This window comes from Anomaloglossus baeobatrachus, chromosome 3 (assembly GCF_048569485.1).
Source record: "Anomaloglossus baeobatrachus isolate aAnoBae1 chromosome 3, aAnoBae1.hap1, whole genome shotgun sequence".
In the NCBI taxonomy this organism is placed as follows: domain Eukaryota; kingdom Metazoa; phylum Chordata; class Amphibia; order Anura; family Aromobatidae; genus Anomaloglossus; species Anomaloglossus baeobatrachus.
The window spans coordinates 312,761,222-312,776,745 of record NC_134355.1 but is presented as its reverse complement, the minus strand read 5'-3'; the positions used below and the strand labels follow the sequence as shown (position 1 = coordinate 312,776,745).

The 15,524-nt window shown below is 47.8% G+C and overlaps 1 protein-coding gene across 1 annotated transcript in view; it reads left to right on the top strand.

Moving 5' to 3' along the window:
- The window catches only part of RFX6 (regulatory factor X6), a 343,542-nt gene that overhangs the window by 320,221 nt on the left and 7,797 nt on the right, over positions 1 to 15,524 (top strand). Inside the window, exon 18 of the mRNA XM_075338312.1 lies at positions 11,124 to 11,342. Within this exon, the coding sequence (XP_075194427.1) occupies positions 11,124 to 11,342 (219 nt within the window). The remainder of the gene's footprint in view (positions 1 to 11,123; positions 11,343 to 15,524) is intronic.

Here is a 15,524-nt window from a genome sequence, read left to right as displayed (position 1 = left end):
TGTGGGTGTGGAGTGCGTGTGTGTGTTTTGGGGGGAGGTATGTTTTGTGCAGTGTGTGTGTTGCGCGGTATGTGCGTATATTTATGTATGCCGCAGTGTTTGTGTGTTGGGTGTTGTGTGTGTGCGGCATTGTCTGTGTGTGTGTGGGTGTCTGTGTAGGGCGGTGTTTGTGGTCCCCATTGTGTGTGTGGTGTGTTGTGCGGTGCACGTGTGGCGGTGTGTGTGTGTTTTGGGGGGAGGTGTGCACCCCCATCGTGCTCCATCCCCCATACTGTGCACCCCCCATCATGCTCCTTCCCCCATGCTGCGCATCCCCATCATGCTCCATCCCCCATGCTGTGCACCCCCCATCATACTCCATCCCCCATGCTGCGCACCCCCATCATGCTCCATCCCCCATGCTGTGCACCCCCCATCGTGCTCCATCCTTCATGCTGCGCACCCCTCATCGTGCTCCATCCCCCATGCTGCGCACCTCCCATCGTGTTCCTTCCCCATGCTGCGCACCCCCATCGTGCTCCATCTCCCATGCTGCGCACCCCCCATAGTGCTTCATCCCCCATGCTGCGCACCCCCCATCGTGCTCCATCTCCCATGCTGCGCACCCCCTATTGTACTCCATCCCCCATGCTGTGCACCCCCCATCGTGCTCCATCCCCCATGCTGCGCACCCCCCATCGTGCTCCATCCGACATGCTTTCACACCCCCCATCGTGCTCCATCCGACATGCTTTCACACCCCCCATCGTGTTCCATTCCCCATGCTGCGCACCCCCCATCGTGCTCCATCCCCCATGCTGCGCACTCCCCATCATGCTCCATCCTCCATGTTGCACACCCCCCATTGTGCTCCATCCTCCATGCTGCGCACCCCCCATCGTGCTCCATCCCCCATGCTGCGCACCCCTCATCGTGCTCCATCCCCCATGCTGCGCACCCCTCATCATGCTCCATCCCCCATGCTGCGCACCCCTCATCGTGCTCCATCCCCCATGCTGCGCACCCCTCATCATGCTCCATCCCCCATGCTGTGCACCTCCCATCGTGTTCCATCCCCCATGCTGCGCACCCCCCATCGTGCTTCATCCCCCATGCTGCGCACCCCCCATCGTGCTCCATCCCCCATGCTGCGCACCCCCTATCGTGCTCCATCCTCCATGCTGCGCACCCCCCATCGTGCTCCATCCGACATGCTGCACACCCCCCATCGTGCTCCATCCGACATGCTGCACACCCCACATCGTGCTCCATCCCCCATGCTGCACACCCCCCATCGTGCTCCATCCCCCATGCTGCGCACCCCCATCGTGCTCCATCCCCCATGCTGCACACCCCCCATCGTGCTCCATCCTCCATGCTGCACACCCCCATTGTGCTCCATCCACCATGCTGCGCCCCCCCATCGTGCTCCATCCCCCATCCTGCGCACCCCCCATCGTGCTCCATCCTCCATACCCCCCATCATGCTCCAACCTCCATGCTGCACCCCCCCCATCGTGCTCCATCCCCCATGCTGGGGCCGCTGGGGGCGGGTCTGAGCGTGGCAACGTGTGCCGGGGGCGGGGCTAAGTGGGCGAGGCGTCAGCGTATGCCGGCTCCCGGCACATGTATACCGGGAGCCGGTGTATGCTGGTAACCATGATACACATCGGGTAACTAAGAGAAGCGCTTCCTATAGTTACGCAATGTGTATCATGGTTACCAGCGTACACCGGCTCGGTCACGATCCCAGCGGGGCCGAGCGTGCCAACGTGTGGCAGGGGCGAGCGGGCGAGGCATCAGCGTATGCCGGCTCCCTGCACATGTGTATTGGGAGTCAGTGAACGCTGGAGCGGGGCTGAGCGGGCGAGGCATCAGCGTATGCCGGCTCCCTGCACATGTGTACCGGGAGCCGGTGTACGCTGGAGCGGGTGATGCGCGCGGGGGGGCCGGGTTGAGCGGCTAATCCATGTGGGGGGCGGGGCCAGACCGATGCGAGTGGCCAATCCGTGGGGGGGGCGGGGCCAGGCCGAGCCCAGCAGCAAATCCGACAGTTGTCACTCTAACGACACTGTCACGGTGACACAATTTTGGAGCAAAACAGGCAGACAGACAGAATAAGGCAATTATATATATAGATACACATAACTATATGACAAAACACACACACACATGTACCATACATACATGGCGTATATATATACTATAGACTCACAGGATTAGATGCAATATATAGTCTTCCTTACACAGTATTCATTTATCTATAAGGGGTGAGGAACATGTAACATCTCTCTGTGTGTCACCGTTGTGGATGTGAGGTGATTACCGTGTCACAGATGAGAGAAGCAGGATCTCTGCCCGGTTATTTCTAATGGTGAGAGATCAGGTGCTGGGCAGAATACTGACAGCCAATGAGCGGGCAGGGTGGGCAGGGGACGGGGCTGGACAGTGAGGCCGGGCGGTGCCAGCTCTTACTGAAGTTTGGTAACCAAGAATACAGGAAGTTATCATATTTGCTGGAGCTGAAGGTAAACAAAGAGCTGCAGATAATAAAGTCATAATTCAAGAGGAACAAAAGTCAGAAAACAAAAAATAACAAAGTAGGGATGATTTATATGACAATACAGCACAGATTAGCTTAAAATCTTTTTGGGGGTTTATGTCGGACAACTCCTTTAAGTAATTTTTTGATTTATTTTTTTTAGAAGAAAACAAATAGTGAAGGGGCGTCTGTCATGTATTTTGTAGTACAATACTAATGTTATGTTTAAATAGGGCTTAAGGAGATCTTTCAGGATCAGTAACTTTTATAGTTGTACATTATCTTCTTATCTTATTTTAAGCTCAGTGAAATTCAGTGTGACATAGTAGCTAATCAAGCATATGTAATCTCAGTGCTGGCATCAGTGGTAGTAAATCTGAACTGAATTTATACTGCTGTCCCACCCATACTCCTTCCAACCTCTCAGCAATAATAGTGAATGCAATGAGAGGTGGAAAGAGGGAGCAGTGAATTTGCAGTTTGTATTTATGTTAGATGGGCGGCAGGGTGCTCTGGCACTCGTGGTAGATGCTGCCTTCGGGCTGCAGCACAGCCCTGTGTCACTTCTGTGCACCGCCACCACCTCACCAACGCAGGGGAAGGGTTGCTGGGACTTGTGGTGTGGGGCACTTACAGGCTAGATGCCAGGGCTTGTTCCATCTCCAGGACCGCTTCCCAGCTGCTGGTTGCAGCAGGTCCCAGTGCCCTCAAACACCACACACTGACAAAGTCTTTTCTGAAGACAAACATCTGCTTACTTCTAACATATCATCTCATCTCGCCATAGGCAGGCACATCGTTTTTTAGTTACAGGGGACATTATTTTTAATAAATTCAGTCTTTCGGACTTACGCTCCGGCTTTCCTCCTCGGTCATTGCCATTAGCAACCGGAGCCACTCTTAACTTGTACATTTTGCCAGCCGACTGCTTCTTTGGTACTTGGGCTCCCGTTGGGGTCCCTAAGCTCCTCTTCCTCCCCTTCAGCTTCACTGTCCACGGTAGACTCAACTGTTTTTCTGGTCGGTCAGGACTTATTCGTCTCTCAAGGGCCTACAGTCCTTTCGCTGACTGAGGGGATTCGTTAGGTCTCCACCAGGGAATGGCCACCACCCGGGCCACACTGCATGTCCGGCACCCGGATTCAACCCACAAGGTCACACCAAATTTAAGTTATTGGGGTTTTCTGCCACCACGCCTCTCACAGATGCAGTATGTTCCTCTCCCTCAGGGACTCGCCTCACACCAACTGACTTCTTAACCACTCTTTTTCAAACTAAGCCCCTCCCCTTCACTAACTCCCTCCAGCCCGGGAGTACCAGGGAAGCAGCTTACACATTGTGGCCACCTAGTGGCCATTTACCAATAATACACACTATACCAGAACAACATGCAGTATATTGCCTGTTTGCAGGTCTGGGGTGGGATGAGCCCTGCACCCCCCTTACATTTACATATTCTTCTATCTGAGTTAAAAAACCTAAAGTAAAGTAATGGGCTAGTAGGATTCAGCTAAATTGAAAACTCCCTGCCTGAAGGGCAGAGTGCTCAGTCAGAAAGTTATGGAATACACTTATAGAAGACACAACTACCTTATGTACTTAATTGTAAAACACTGGGTAAAACTGTCACTGAAAAAAGACTTTGGTGTATGAGTGGACAGCAAACTCTACTTTACTGACTAGTGTCAGGCAGCTGCTGCCAAGGCTAATAAAATAATGGGATGCATTAAGAGAGGCATAGATGCTCATGAGAAGAACATAGTTTTATCCCCATACAAGTCACTAATGTCACCACACTTAGAATACTGTTAATAACAATAAATCTATAGAATCATAATAATAATAATAATAATAATAAAGTTTTATTTCTATAGCGCCAACATATTCCGCAGCGCTTTACAATTCAGAGGGGACATGTACAGACAATTTGAGACAATACAAAAAAAAAAAATCAGAATAACATAAAGACAAGAGGACCCTAATTACCAATAGAACGCATACCTGGGGCCTCGCAGGCCTGCTAGGTTACTTGTTTTCTATGGTAGATTTCTATGGTTGCACGTTCTAGGGTTAAAGCATCACTCTTGACCTATTTCCAACTCAAACAACATGGGAAGACAGGAAAAAGAATGAGTTGTATTTCTCAAAAGACATGTATTTTTTTATTATTCATTAGATAATTAATTTTTAAAAATTACAGAACAAAGAATTTGGGGAATAATGCACATTAGAGGGGTTGATGAATACAAAGGCAAAAACGGGCCTGCAAATATGAAAAGAAAGGCCAATAGTAAAAGAGGATCATATGTAGAGCACTTCCACACCCGAGGCCCTTGGGATACTCGGTTCCGGATGGTGGATGATGGGGATCACCGTCACAGGTGATCGTGCCCGGTTCTGTTACCTGGGGGCGCTCGGTAACAGGGTTATTTTGTATGTCACTTGTGACGCCACTGGCGGGTTGTGGTAATAAGATGTCCTGTCGCTGCTGTGGTTTTAGGGACAGATGGTATAGCAGCAAGTGTGTTTGCACCCTCCGCCAGTAGGGGCTTAAGTCCCATGTAGGTGTGCTGCGCCTTGTGGTGCACCAGTAATAGACACGACACAGTTCTTGCAGATTAACTGGTATTCACTCACTGGATGTTGCAAGTGCAGTTTGGTACGGCTGGTCAACCGACTTTCCTTTGTCCCGGTGCTGACGTGAGTCCCAGTTGAGCCCTCCGTGCACCTGCAGAGCTGATGGTCCCCTTGCCTGAAGCTGTTGGTGACCTGTCTGGTCCGCTCCGGTCCTTTGTTTTTCCGGGACCAGTATGACAGGCCTCGCGGTCCCTTGTGGGGTGTCTTCACAATCTTTACACCCCTCTCACTCATTGACACCTTTCAACTGTCACTCCTTCAAATGTCATTTTTCCTCTGCCTACTCTGCCTAGCAACCCCTGTCACTTCCCACTAGCCACGCCCCTTCCCCAGGCTAACAGCTAAGGGATTGGGTCTCACATTTGCCCACTGTTAAACCTCTACATGCTGCGCCCAGTTCTCAGGTAATGTGCCCCTACCTGTGTGTGAGATGTGGGTTGTCAGCAGAGGGCATTCCAGAAAGCCTTAGGATCCTGCAGACCACTGGGGTAGCATACCCCAGGGTGCTGCATTCCCCCTTGGTTAAGAACAGCATGTCCGCGGGCTGCAAAACAAGAAAATCTGCAAAATATATATTATTTTTAACACTAGAACTACTGGACTCGTGACACCTATATAGAAATACATGGTGCAAAGTAGTCAAAATGACTACCTCAGTAGTTCTAGTGTTAAACGGCAATAAATAACATATATACATTTGCAACAGGTTTAGTTCTCTATACACATTCCTTCCCACCACCCACAGTCTTTGAGGTCACTATCCGGTGGACCTCTCCCAACGTCCCGGTGACTGTTGCATTTGGGGGCTGTCCTAGTTAGCACATCACCGAATAGTGGCCTCAGAGACTGTCGCGCCTGGGAGGTAGGGTAGTATGAGCGGCATGATTGATGCCACCGCCGCAGTGTCTGCTCCCCAACTCAGTCCATGAGCGTCTCCGTTCTCTTGCGCTTCCATTTTAGTCCCCCTTGATTAATTTCACTAAAGTTCTCTATGGGGGTCTCGAGCGGCTCGGGAGCACCTGAAGTCAGGCTTCTGCTTGGCGTCCGGCTTCTCTGCAGACTCCCTGTGGGGGGGCAGAGCCACGTTTTCCTGCGCACTTTTACAAACTTTGCGCTCTTTACAGCGAGAGTGGTGGCGCAGTAGTTTATACTGAGGCAAAACGGCGGAAAAAGTCTATATACAGTTTTACACGATTTAAGGCACACCGCACCCAGGGTTGCTGGGCCTAGTTTGTATCCTGTTCGTAACGCCAATTTGTAGAGCGCTGCCACACCCCAGGCCCTTAGGATACTCGGTTCCGGGTGGTGGATAATGGGGATCACCGTCACAGGTGGCCGTGCCCGGTTCCGTTACCTGGGGGCGCTTGGTAACAGGGTTATTTTGTATGTCACTTGTGATGCCACTGGCGGGTTGTGGTAATAAGATGTCCCGCCGCTGCTGTGATTTTAGGGACAAATGGTATAGCAGCAAGTGTGTTCGCACCGTCCGCCAGTAGGGGCTTAAGTCCCATGTAGGTGTGCTGTGCCTTGTGGTGCACCAGTAATAGACACGACACAGTTCTTGCAGATTAACTGGTATTTACTCACTGGATGTTGCAAGTGCAATTTGGTACGGCTGGTCAACCGACTTTCCTTTGTCCCGGTGCTGACGTGAGTCCCAGTTGAGCCCTCCGTGCACATGCAGAGATGATAGTCCCCTTGCCTGAAGCTGTTGGTGACCTGCGTCACTCCGGTCCTTTGTTTTTCCGGGCCTAGTATGACAGGCCTCGCGGTACCTTGTGGGGTCTCCTCACAATCCTTACACCCCTCTCACTCATTGACACCTTTCAACTGTCACTCCTTCAACTGTCGTTTTTCCTCTGCCTAGCAACCCATGTCGCTTCCCACTAGCCACGCCCCTTCCCCAGGTAACAGCTAAGGGATTGGGTCTCACATCTGCCCACTGTTAACCCTCTACATGCTGCGCCCAGTTCTCAGGTAATGTGCCCCTACCTGTGTGTGAGGTGTGAGTTGTCAGCAGAGGGCTTTCCAGAAAGCCTTAGGATCCTGCAGACCACTGGGGTAGCATACCCCAGGGTGCTGCACATAACAATATTAGATAATTTATTATAACAATCAGAAAAGGCCAATCTGAAATATACATATATACCTGACACAGATAAAATAGCTAATCAGGTGCAGCAATCATAGGGTTAACTACATAGGTACAAGCACAGTACTAAATTCACCCTACTATTCCACTACATATATCCATACTATCTGTTAGGGATGTACAAAGCAGCACCAAGAATTAACATTCCCATATAGCAAGAAAAGTGTCAAGGCGTGCAGGCAGGCCACGGCGAGGAGAAAAAGTCCCCCACTTTTCTTCCCTGTTTTTGCCTTTATATTCATCTACCCCTCTAATGTGCATTTTAAAAAAAAATATTGTTCTGTAATTTTAAAAATTAATTATCTAATGAATAATAAAAAAATCCATGTCTTTTAAGCAATACAACTCGTTCTTTCTCCTGTCTTCCCACTTAGAATACTATGTACAGTTTTGGTATCCGGTGTATAAGAGGGACATTGCAGAACTAAAGCGGGTGCAGAGAAAAGCAACCAAAGTTATTAAATAAATTGGTGGAATTCAGTACCAAGACAGGTTATTAAACTTGAGGTTATTCAGTTTGGAAAAATGAAGGCTTATGGGGTGTTCTTATCACAATGTACAAATATACGAGGGGACAGTACAGAACTCTGTAATGATCTTTTTACACCTAGGCCTGCAATGGATACAAGAGGGCATCCACTGTGGTTAGAGGAAAGGAGGTTTAATCATAATCACAGACGCAGATTCTTTTCTGTAAAAGCAGTGAGACTATGGAATGCTCTGCCACATAATTTTGTAACAGTTTATTCATTGCTAAAATTTAAGAGAGGTCTGAATGCCTTTCTTGAAAAATATAATATTATTGGTTATGTGCACTAGATTCTGTAATGGGGCGTTGATCCAGGGAACTAGTCTGTTTGCTGTATGTGGAATTGGGAAGGAATTTTTTCCCCTAATGTGGAGCTTACTGACTGCCACATGGATTTTTTTCTTGCCTTCCTCCAGACCAACATGTTAGCATGTTAGGTTAGGTCATGGGTTGAACTTGATGAACGTAAGTCTACCTTGGTTCAACCTTAAACACTATGAAACTATGAGAATGGGTGAAAATCCCTCAAACAAGAATGAAAGACTCTTGGCTAGCTACGAAAAAATAATTACAAGCTGTAATACTTTCCAAAGGGGGTGATACTAGATACTAACCATGCAGGGTGCGCAAACTTTTGCACAGGCACATTTTCCTTTTTTGTTAATGTAAAAATGTAAAAGATAAAATGTTTTTCTTTTGCCTAATATACAAAGAAAATGTGTCATCTTTACATCTGTGCATACATCTGATTTTGCATTTTATGGAGAGGATGCAGGAGAAGTTTTCTTCTGATGACTCTTCCATAAAGGCCATATTTGTTCAGTTGTCTCTGAACACTAGAATAATATACCATCCCAACATCAAAGTCTGCTAAATCTTCCTGAAGGTCTTTTGCAGTTAACAACGGGGTTCCTATTTTCCTCTAGCAATCCTATGATAAGCTCTCACAGAAATGTTGCTTGGTCTTCCAGTTCTCATCTTGATCTCCAGTGTTCCAGTTAACTGTCATTCCTTAATTACATTTCAAACTGAAGAAATGTCAACTATCTTCTTATAGCATTCTCCTGCCTCCACCATTTTTATTTTCAGAGTGCTAGGCAGCTGCTTAAAATAACCCATGGCTGATGTTTTTTTGGCACAGGGTTAGGCCTCCGACACACTCACGTGAAAATCACGCACGTGCCGCGAGACACGCATTTACCCTGCATGTTGCATGTAGGTAAGTACGTGTCTCTGGTACATGCGGGCTACATGTGTTCGCCGTGTGCTATCTGCGATAACACACGGAGAACCGGTAATTTGCATACTCACGTGGTCCTTCCTGCTGTCCGTGGTGCTGATCTTCGGCTCCAGCCCTGCCGTCTCCCTGCTGCTGCTGCCGGCCGCAGTGAAGTGAATATTGAATGAGTAAAATGAGCGGCGGTCGGCAGCAAGTTACAGCAGCGGCAGAGACAGGAAGGCTGGAGAAGGTGAGTAACGATTTATTTTTTACTCTGACATGTGTGTTTTCTCCGGCGCGTGTCACATGGGACCGCATCCACACTACATCCGTGTGGTATGGGTGTGGGCCGTGTGACACCCGTGCTGCCTGAGCAACATGGACATGTCAGCGTTTTTAACAAACGGAGACACGTAAGTACGGAACGGACACACATTCCATTCCAAAATACTTACGTGTCTCCTAACCATAGGGATTTCCTAGGTCCCCGTGTGCACGTGTCTCCGGTCCGTGTAAAAAATGGCACACACGGACCAGCGGCACGTGATTGTGTTGGAGGCCTTAGAGGAAGCTGGGTTTTTATAATACTGTGAAACTTGCATCACTCCACCTTTTCTAACAATGATAGTGAACAAGTCATAACCCTAACAGGCTAATTAAAGTCGGAAGCCTTAGTTAAAGTTATGTGAGCACACAAATCTCCAAGGGTGCCAAAACCTTTTTATTGGCCCATTTTTCTTTTTGTAATTTTTCAAATGTAAAACATGAAAACATTTTTTTTCTAAAATACAAAGGAAATGTGTTATCTTCAACTTAATGCGTGATGATCATTTAATATTCAACTTGCTTAAAGGGAACCAAACATCAGCATTTTCCGATATAAGGTGCAGCCAGTGCAGTACTGGCACTATCAGGCACAGGCTGTACATACCATTAGTGGTAAGCTCGGATTTGTAGGCTGTGAAATCCAACTTTATAAAGTTTTAAAATTCATCATGTTTTTGATTGACGTGCGCACCTCGCTGATAATGTTCGGGCGGGTTATGCACGTGGATTTCCGCCCCCCGCCACCTGTTCCTCCCTCCCTCTGCCTGTATGTAAATTTCTAATCTTCTGTTACACGGCGTCAGAGTTAGCGCCTGCGCATAGCGTTTATCTCCAGCGCCGTGTTTCTGAAGCCCACAGTATTATTGTGCATGAGAGGGTGGCGCATGTACCCTCGCTTCTTCAGATCTGTTGTGACCGCGGGAGTGCGCGCGCTCACAGCAGGACTGGAGAACAGCTGATCTTACCGATTAGCTGCAGCAGACGATTTCGTTGCAGATATCTGCTGCAGCTAATCGGGATAAGATCAGCTGTTCTCCAGTCCTGTTGCGACCACGCGCGCTCCCACCGTCACAACAGATCTGAAGAAGCGAGGGTGCATGCGTCACCCTCTCATGCACAATAATACTGTGGGCTTCAGAAACACGGCACTGGAGATAAACGCTATGCGCAGGCGCTAACTCTGACGCCGTGTAACAGAAGATTAGAAATATACATACAGCCAGAGGGAGGGAGGAACAGGTGGCGGGGGGCGGAAATCCACGTGCATAACCCGCCCGGACATTATCAGCGAGGTGCGCACGTCAGTCAAAAACATGATGAATTTTAAAACTTTATAAACTTGGATTTCACAGCCTACAAATCAGAGCTGCCCACTAATGGTATGTACAGCCTGTGCCTGATAGTGCCAGTACTGCACTGGCTGCACCTTATATAGGAAAATGCTGATGTTAACTGTTCACAATAATAGTAATTTTGCCCAGGGGTGCACAAACTTTTACATGCTACTTTTACAGTGGCTCTCCACTTTGACTAATATGGCTCCCGAGTGGAACATCAACAAAGATGACATCCACATGAACTTTACTAAGGTATATCCCTTATAAGACTACTTTTATGTCATTATAACATTCAACATAACAATTCAGTTCACTTTAGTGTAAAAAAATATCATTGTTCATACACTGTAAATAATCCAAACTGTAATACAAATTTTATTTTTATTTCTGCTTCCTTACAGGTTACTTTGGAAACCATTTAGGTTATTCCGAATCCCATCGGCTTGGTTCAATGATTGATCAGCACGTGTCGGTTATTAGTAGCGTTAATGCCATTCGACCTCTACATTCTTTTAATGATATTCAAGATCCACTTAATATTTTAGATGACAATGGAAGAAAGCAAATGGGAACCTTCTACACAGACACATCATCAGCTCTTCTTTGCCGCAATTCAGTGGGTAAGGGAAAGTAATTTAATTTTAGAGTTATACGTCAATCATTTTCTTAAGGTATAGAGCATTTATTCTTATGAATCATGCAAATTGCCTTTTTAGGCTATGTGCCCACGCTGCGGAAAATGCGTGGAATTTGCCGCGTTTTTATCACGGGAAATTCCGCCAATTATTCAAAAATCTGCAGCACAGCTACTCCCCAGCCATTTCTATGGCATTTGGGAACTACTGTGCCCACGCTGCGTTTTTTTCCGCAGCGGAAATAATGCGGATTTCCCTGTGGAAAAATCAGCAGCATGGAAATTATTCCTGCGGACTTCTCCGCAGGGTCCCATATACTTACCTGCCTTGATAGAAGACAACGATGTCACTTTCTCCGTCCGGTGCCCAGGAGCGCGGTCGATCTAGGTACAGGAAGGAAGAGGTGGGCGGGGCCTGCACGAGCTCCGGTCATGTGACAGCCGGAGCTAGTGCAGGCTCGCCCACCTTCTCCAGCACAGTGCACCAGACGCTGACAGAGTGACCCAGCTGCCGGAAAGCGAGGTGCTGCATGATGGAGGTAAGTAATTTGAACGCCCCGATCGCTGCAGCACTTGTTCTGCATTGAGGATACAGTACCGAAGCCATGATACTGTATCCTCAATGCAGAATGACCGCACCATATCCGCAGGACATTCTGAAATACATCCGCAGCATGGAAACAGACAGAAGTTTTGCTGCAGTTTTCTGGGAGCACCTGCGGAATGTCCTCCGGATATAACCGCAGGACACTGTCCCCGTGGCCATATAGCCTTAGAGGGGAAAAAGGACTTGAACTCTGGTGCCACCTATTGGAAGTATCAAAAAATTGAAATTTAACTTTTCTTTTGCTTTTCGGTTAACATATCCCGAGATAAGTGCTTTCTGATTACTAGCTTTTCAAAAGCATGATTTTGCAATACTTAAACCTTTCTTAAATGTGACTATGAGTCATATTCAGCGGTTGTCGTGTTGATTTCAACCTGTCAAGAATTTCTTCTAGCATGTTGTGATACTATATTCAACTTTATTAATAGGAAATTGGAATATCTAAAATAAAGCCAAGCAGAACAGCTGCATTTCAACCAAAAATTGTTCATGCTTTTTTTATTATTTAACAAGCTATCACTTAAAGCACCATTCGAGCATTTTCTTTTTCCAATCCTAGAGTGGTGGTATAAAATCAAAAATCCCTAAAGACCATCATTTTCATGTGTACGTTGAAACAAAGTAATTAACCAAAAATGAAACAGTTGTGTGGGAGGTTTATGCTATCGGTCATAAAACATGTTACGACCGAGCACAGATAAAAGGCACAAGGTAGTTATACTGCATCAGCAAGTTCTTTGCCAAGAAAAATAAACAAACTATGGTTACAAGTAGAGATGAGAGATGTTCGAGTCGAACCGTTCGCCAATTTCAAATTCGAGTGATTTTGGGCGGCGTTCGAGTCGTTCGATGAACTCGAACGATTTGCTTCAAGTTCGGCAGTTTGAGTTACCGTTCGATAACGGTTCGATCACCAAAAGTGTGGCTTTTCACAGTTAGGCTATGTGCGCACGTTGCATATCTGCTTGCGTCCTGCGTCCCCAGCACAATCCTTCTCTCTTTCCTACTCACCGATCACGGGCGCGGTGCTGCATGGCTGTCACAAAGCTCCGGCGGCTTTTCCTCTTTTGAAAATGGCTGCCGCTTCATTATTCAATCTGGTATTCCCTGCTTACCCCGCCCACCGGCGCCCATGATTGCTTGCAGTCAGACCCACGATGAGTGACAGCTGTCTCACTGCAACCAATCACAGCCGCCGGCGGGCGGGTCTATATCGTGCAGTAAAATAAATAAATAAATCATAAAAAAAAAAAAACAAAACCTGCGGTTCCCCCCCAATTTTGATACTAGCCAAGATAAAGCCACACGGCTGGAGACAGGTATTGTCAGGATGGAGAGCGCCGCATTATGGGGAGCCCACCACTCTAACAATATCAGCCAGCAGCCGCCCGGAATTGCCATATCCATTAGATGCGGCAGTCCTGGGATTCTACCCGGCTCATTCCGAATTGCCCTGGTGCGGTGGCAATCGCGGTAATAAGGGGTTAATCATGGCAGGTGTCTCCCCGAGATACCTTCCATGATTTACCTGTAAGTGAAAGTAAATAAACACACACAACGAAAAATCCTTTATTTGGAATAAAAGACAAAAAAAACCCTCTTTCACCATTTTATTAAAATCCCCAAATACCCCTCCAGGTCTGACGTAATCCACAGCGGTCCCATGATGCTATCAGCTCTGGTGCATGAAGCTGACAGGAGCGGCAGTAGAACACGAGCGCTCTGTGTCAGATCCACGCAGCAACTGAAGTACACCGCACTGTCAGTGGGGACGTCACTGAGGTAATGCCTGCGTGTGCGGTGATGATTGGGGCAATAGTGCCGGTGTTTGTGCGGTGATGATTCGTGCGGTAGTGCCTGCATTTGTGCGGTGATGAGTGCGGTATTGCCGGTGTTTGCCCTCCCATCCATCCATCCACCCCTCCATCCTTCCCTCCATCCATTCATCCCTCCCTCCATCCATTCATCCCTCCGTTTCTCCCTCCCTCCATCCCTCCATCCATCCCTCTATCCCTCCATCCATCCCTCTATCCATACATCCCTCTATCCATCCATCCCTCCCTCCATCCCTCCATCCCTCCCTCCATCCATTCTTCCCTCCCTCCATCCCTCCCTTCATCTCTCCATCCATTCATCCCTCCCTTCATCCCTCCCTCTATCCCTCTATCCATCCCTCTATCCCTCCATCCATCCATCCATCCATCCCTCTATCTATCCCTCCATCCCTTCCTATATCCATTCATCCCTCCCTCCATCCCTCCCTCCATCTCTCCATCCATTCATCCATCCCTCCATCCCTCCCTCCATCCGTCCATCCATCCCTCTATCCCTCCATCCATCACTCCATCCATTGATCCATCCCTCCATCCCTCCATCCATCCCTCTCTCCATCCATCCATCCATCCATCCATCCTTATCGCTGAATAATCTACTTCTGGATTCTCTACTGCAATACAGAGGTCATTACCAAATCTTCCTATGCTTTTCATTACAGACAGTGGCTCAATGGGTAGAGCTACTACCTAAGGAGAATTAGTTCACGAGTTCGAGTCCCGGCCGTCGCGGTAAAGAATTTAATTTATTTATAATTTTAAATTATAATTATTATTTATTTATAATTATAATTTAATTTAATTATGCACTGAGGGGAGGAGCCGGACATCAGCTGTGAGCCACGGGACACACCTCTAAAATCGGAGCAGTTGACGGAATGAGGCTGCATTGCTCTCTCCTCTTTCTCCTCTCTCTCTTCTCTCTCTCCTCTCTCTCTTCTCCCTCTCCTCTCTCCCTTCTCTCTCTCTCTTCTCTCAATCTCCTCCCTCTCTCCTCTCTCTCTCTCTTCTCTCTCCTCTCTTCTCTCTCTCTTCTCTCTCTCTTCTCCCTCCTCTCTTCTCTCTCTCCTCTTCTCTCTCTTCTCTCTCTCCTCTCTTTCTCTCCTCTCTCCTTTCTCCTCTCTTTCTTCTCTGTCTCTTCTCTCAATCTTCTCTCCTATCTCTCCTCTCTCTCTTCATCCTCTCTCTCTCCTCTTTCTCTCCTCTCTCTCTCTTCGCTCTCTCCTCTCTCTTCTCTTTCCTCTCTCTCTCCTCTCTCTCTCCGCTCTCTTCGCTCTCTTCTCTCTTTCTTCTCTCCTCTCTTCTCTTTCTTCTATCTCTCCTCTCCCCTCTCTCTTCTCTCTCTCTCCTCTTTCCTCTCTCTCTTCTCTCCTCCCTTCTCTTCTCTCTCTCTCCTCTCTTCTGTCCTCTCTTCTCTCCTCTCTTCTCTCTCTCCTCTCTCTCTCTCCTCATTCTCCTCTTTCTTCTCTCTCTTTATCTCTTTCCTCTATCTTCTCTCTCTTCTCTTTCCTTATCTCTCTCCTCTCTCTCTTCTCTCTTTCTCTCTCTCCTCTCTCTTTCACTGTCTTCTCTCTCCTCTCTCTCCTCTCTCTTCTCTTTCCTCTCTCTCTTCTCTCTCTGTTCTCTCTCTCCTCTCTCTTTCTTCTCTCTCTCTTCTCTCCTCTCATCTCTCTCTTCTCTCTCTCCTCTCTTCTCTCTCTTCTCTCTCTCTCCTCTCTCTCTGCTCTCT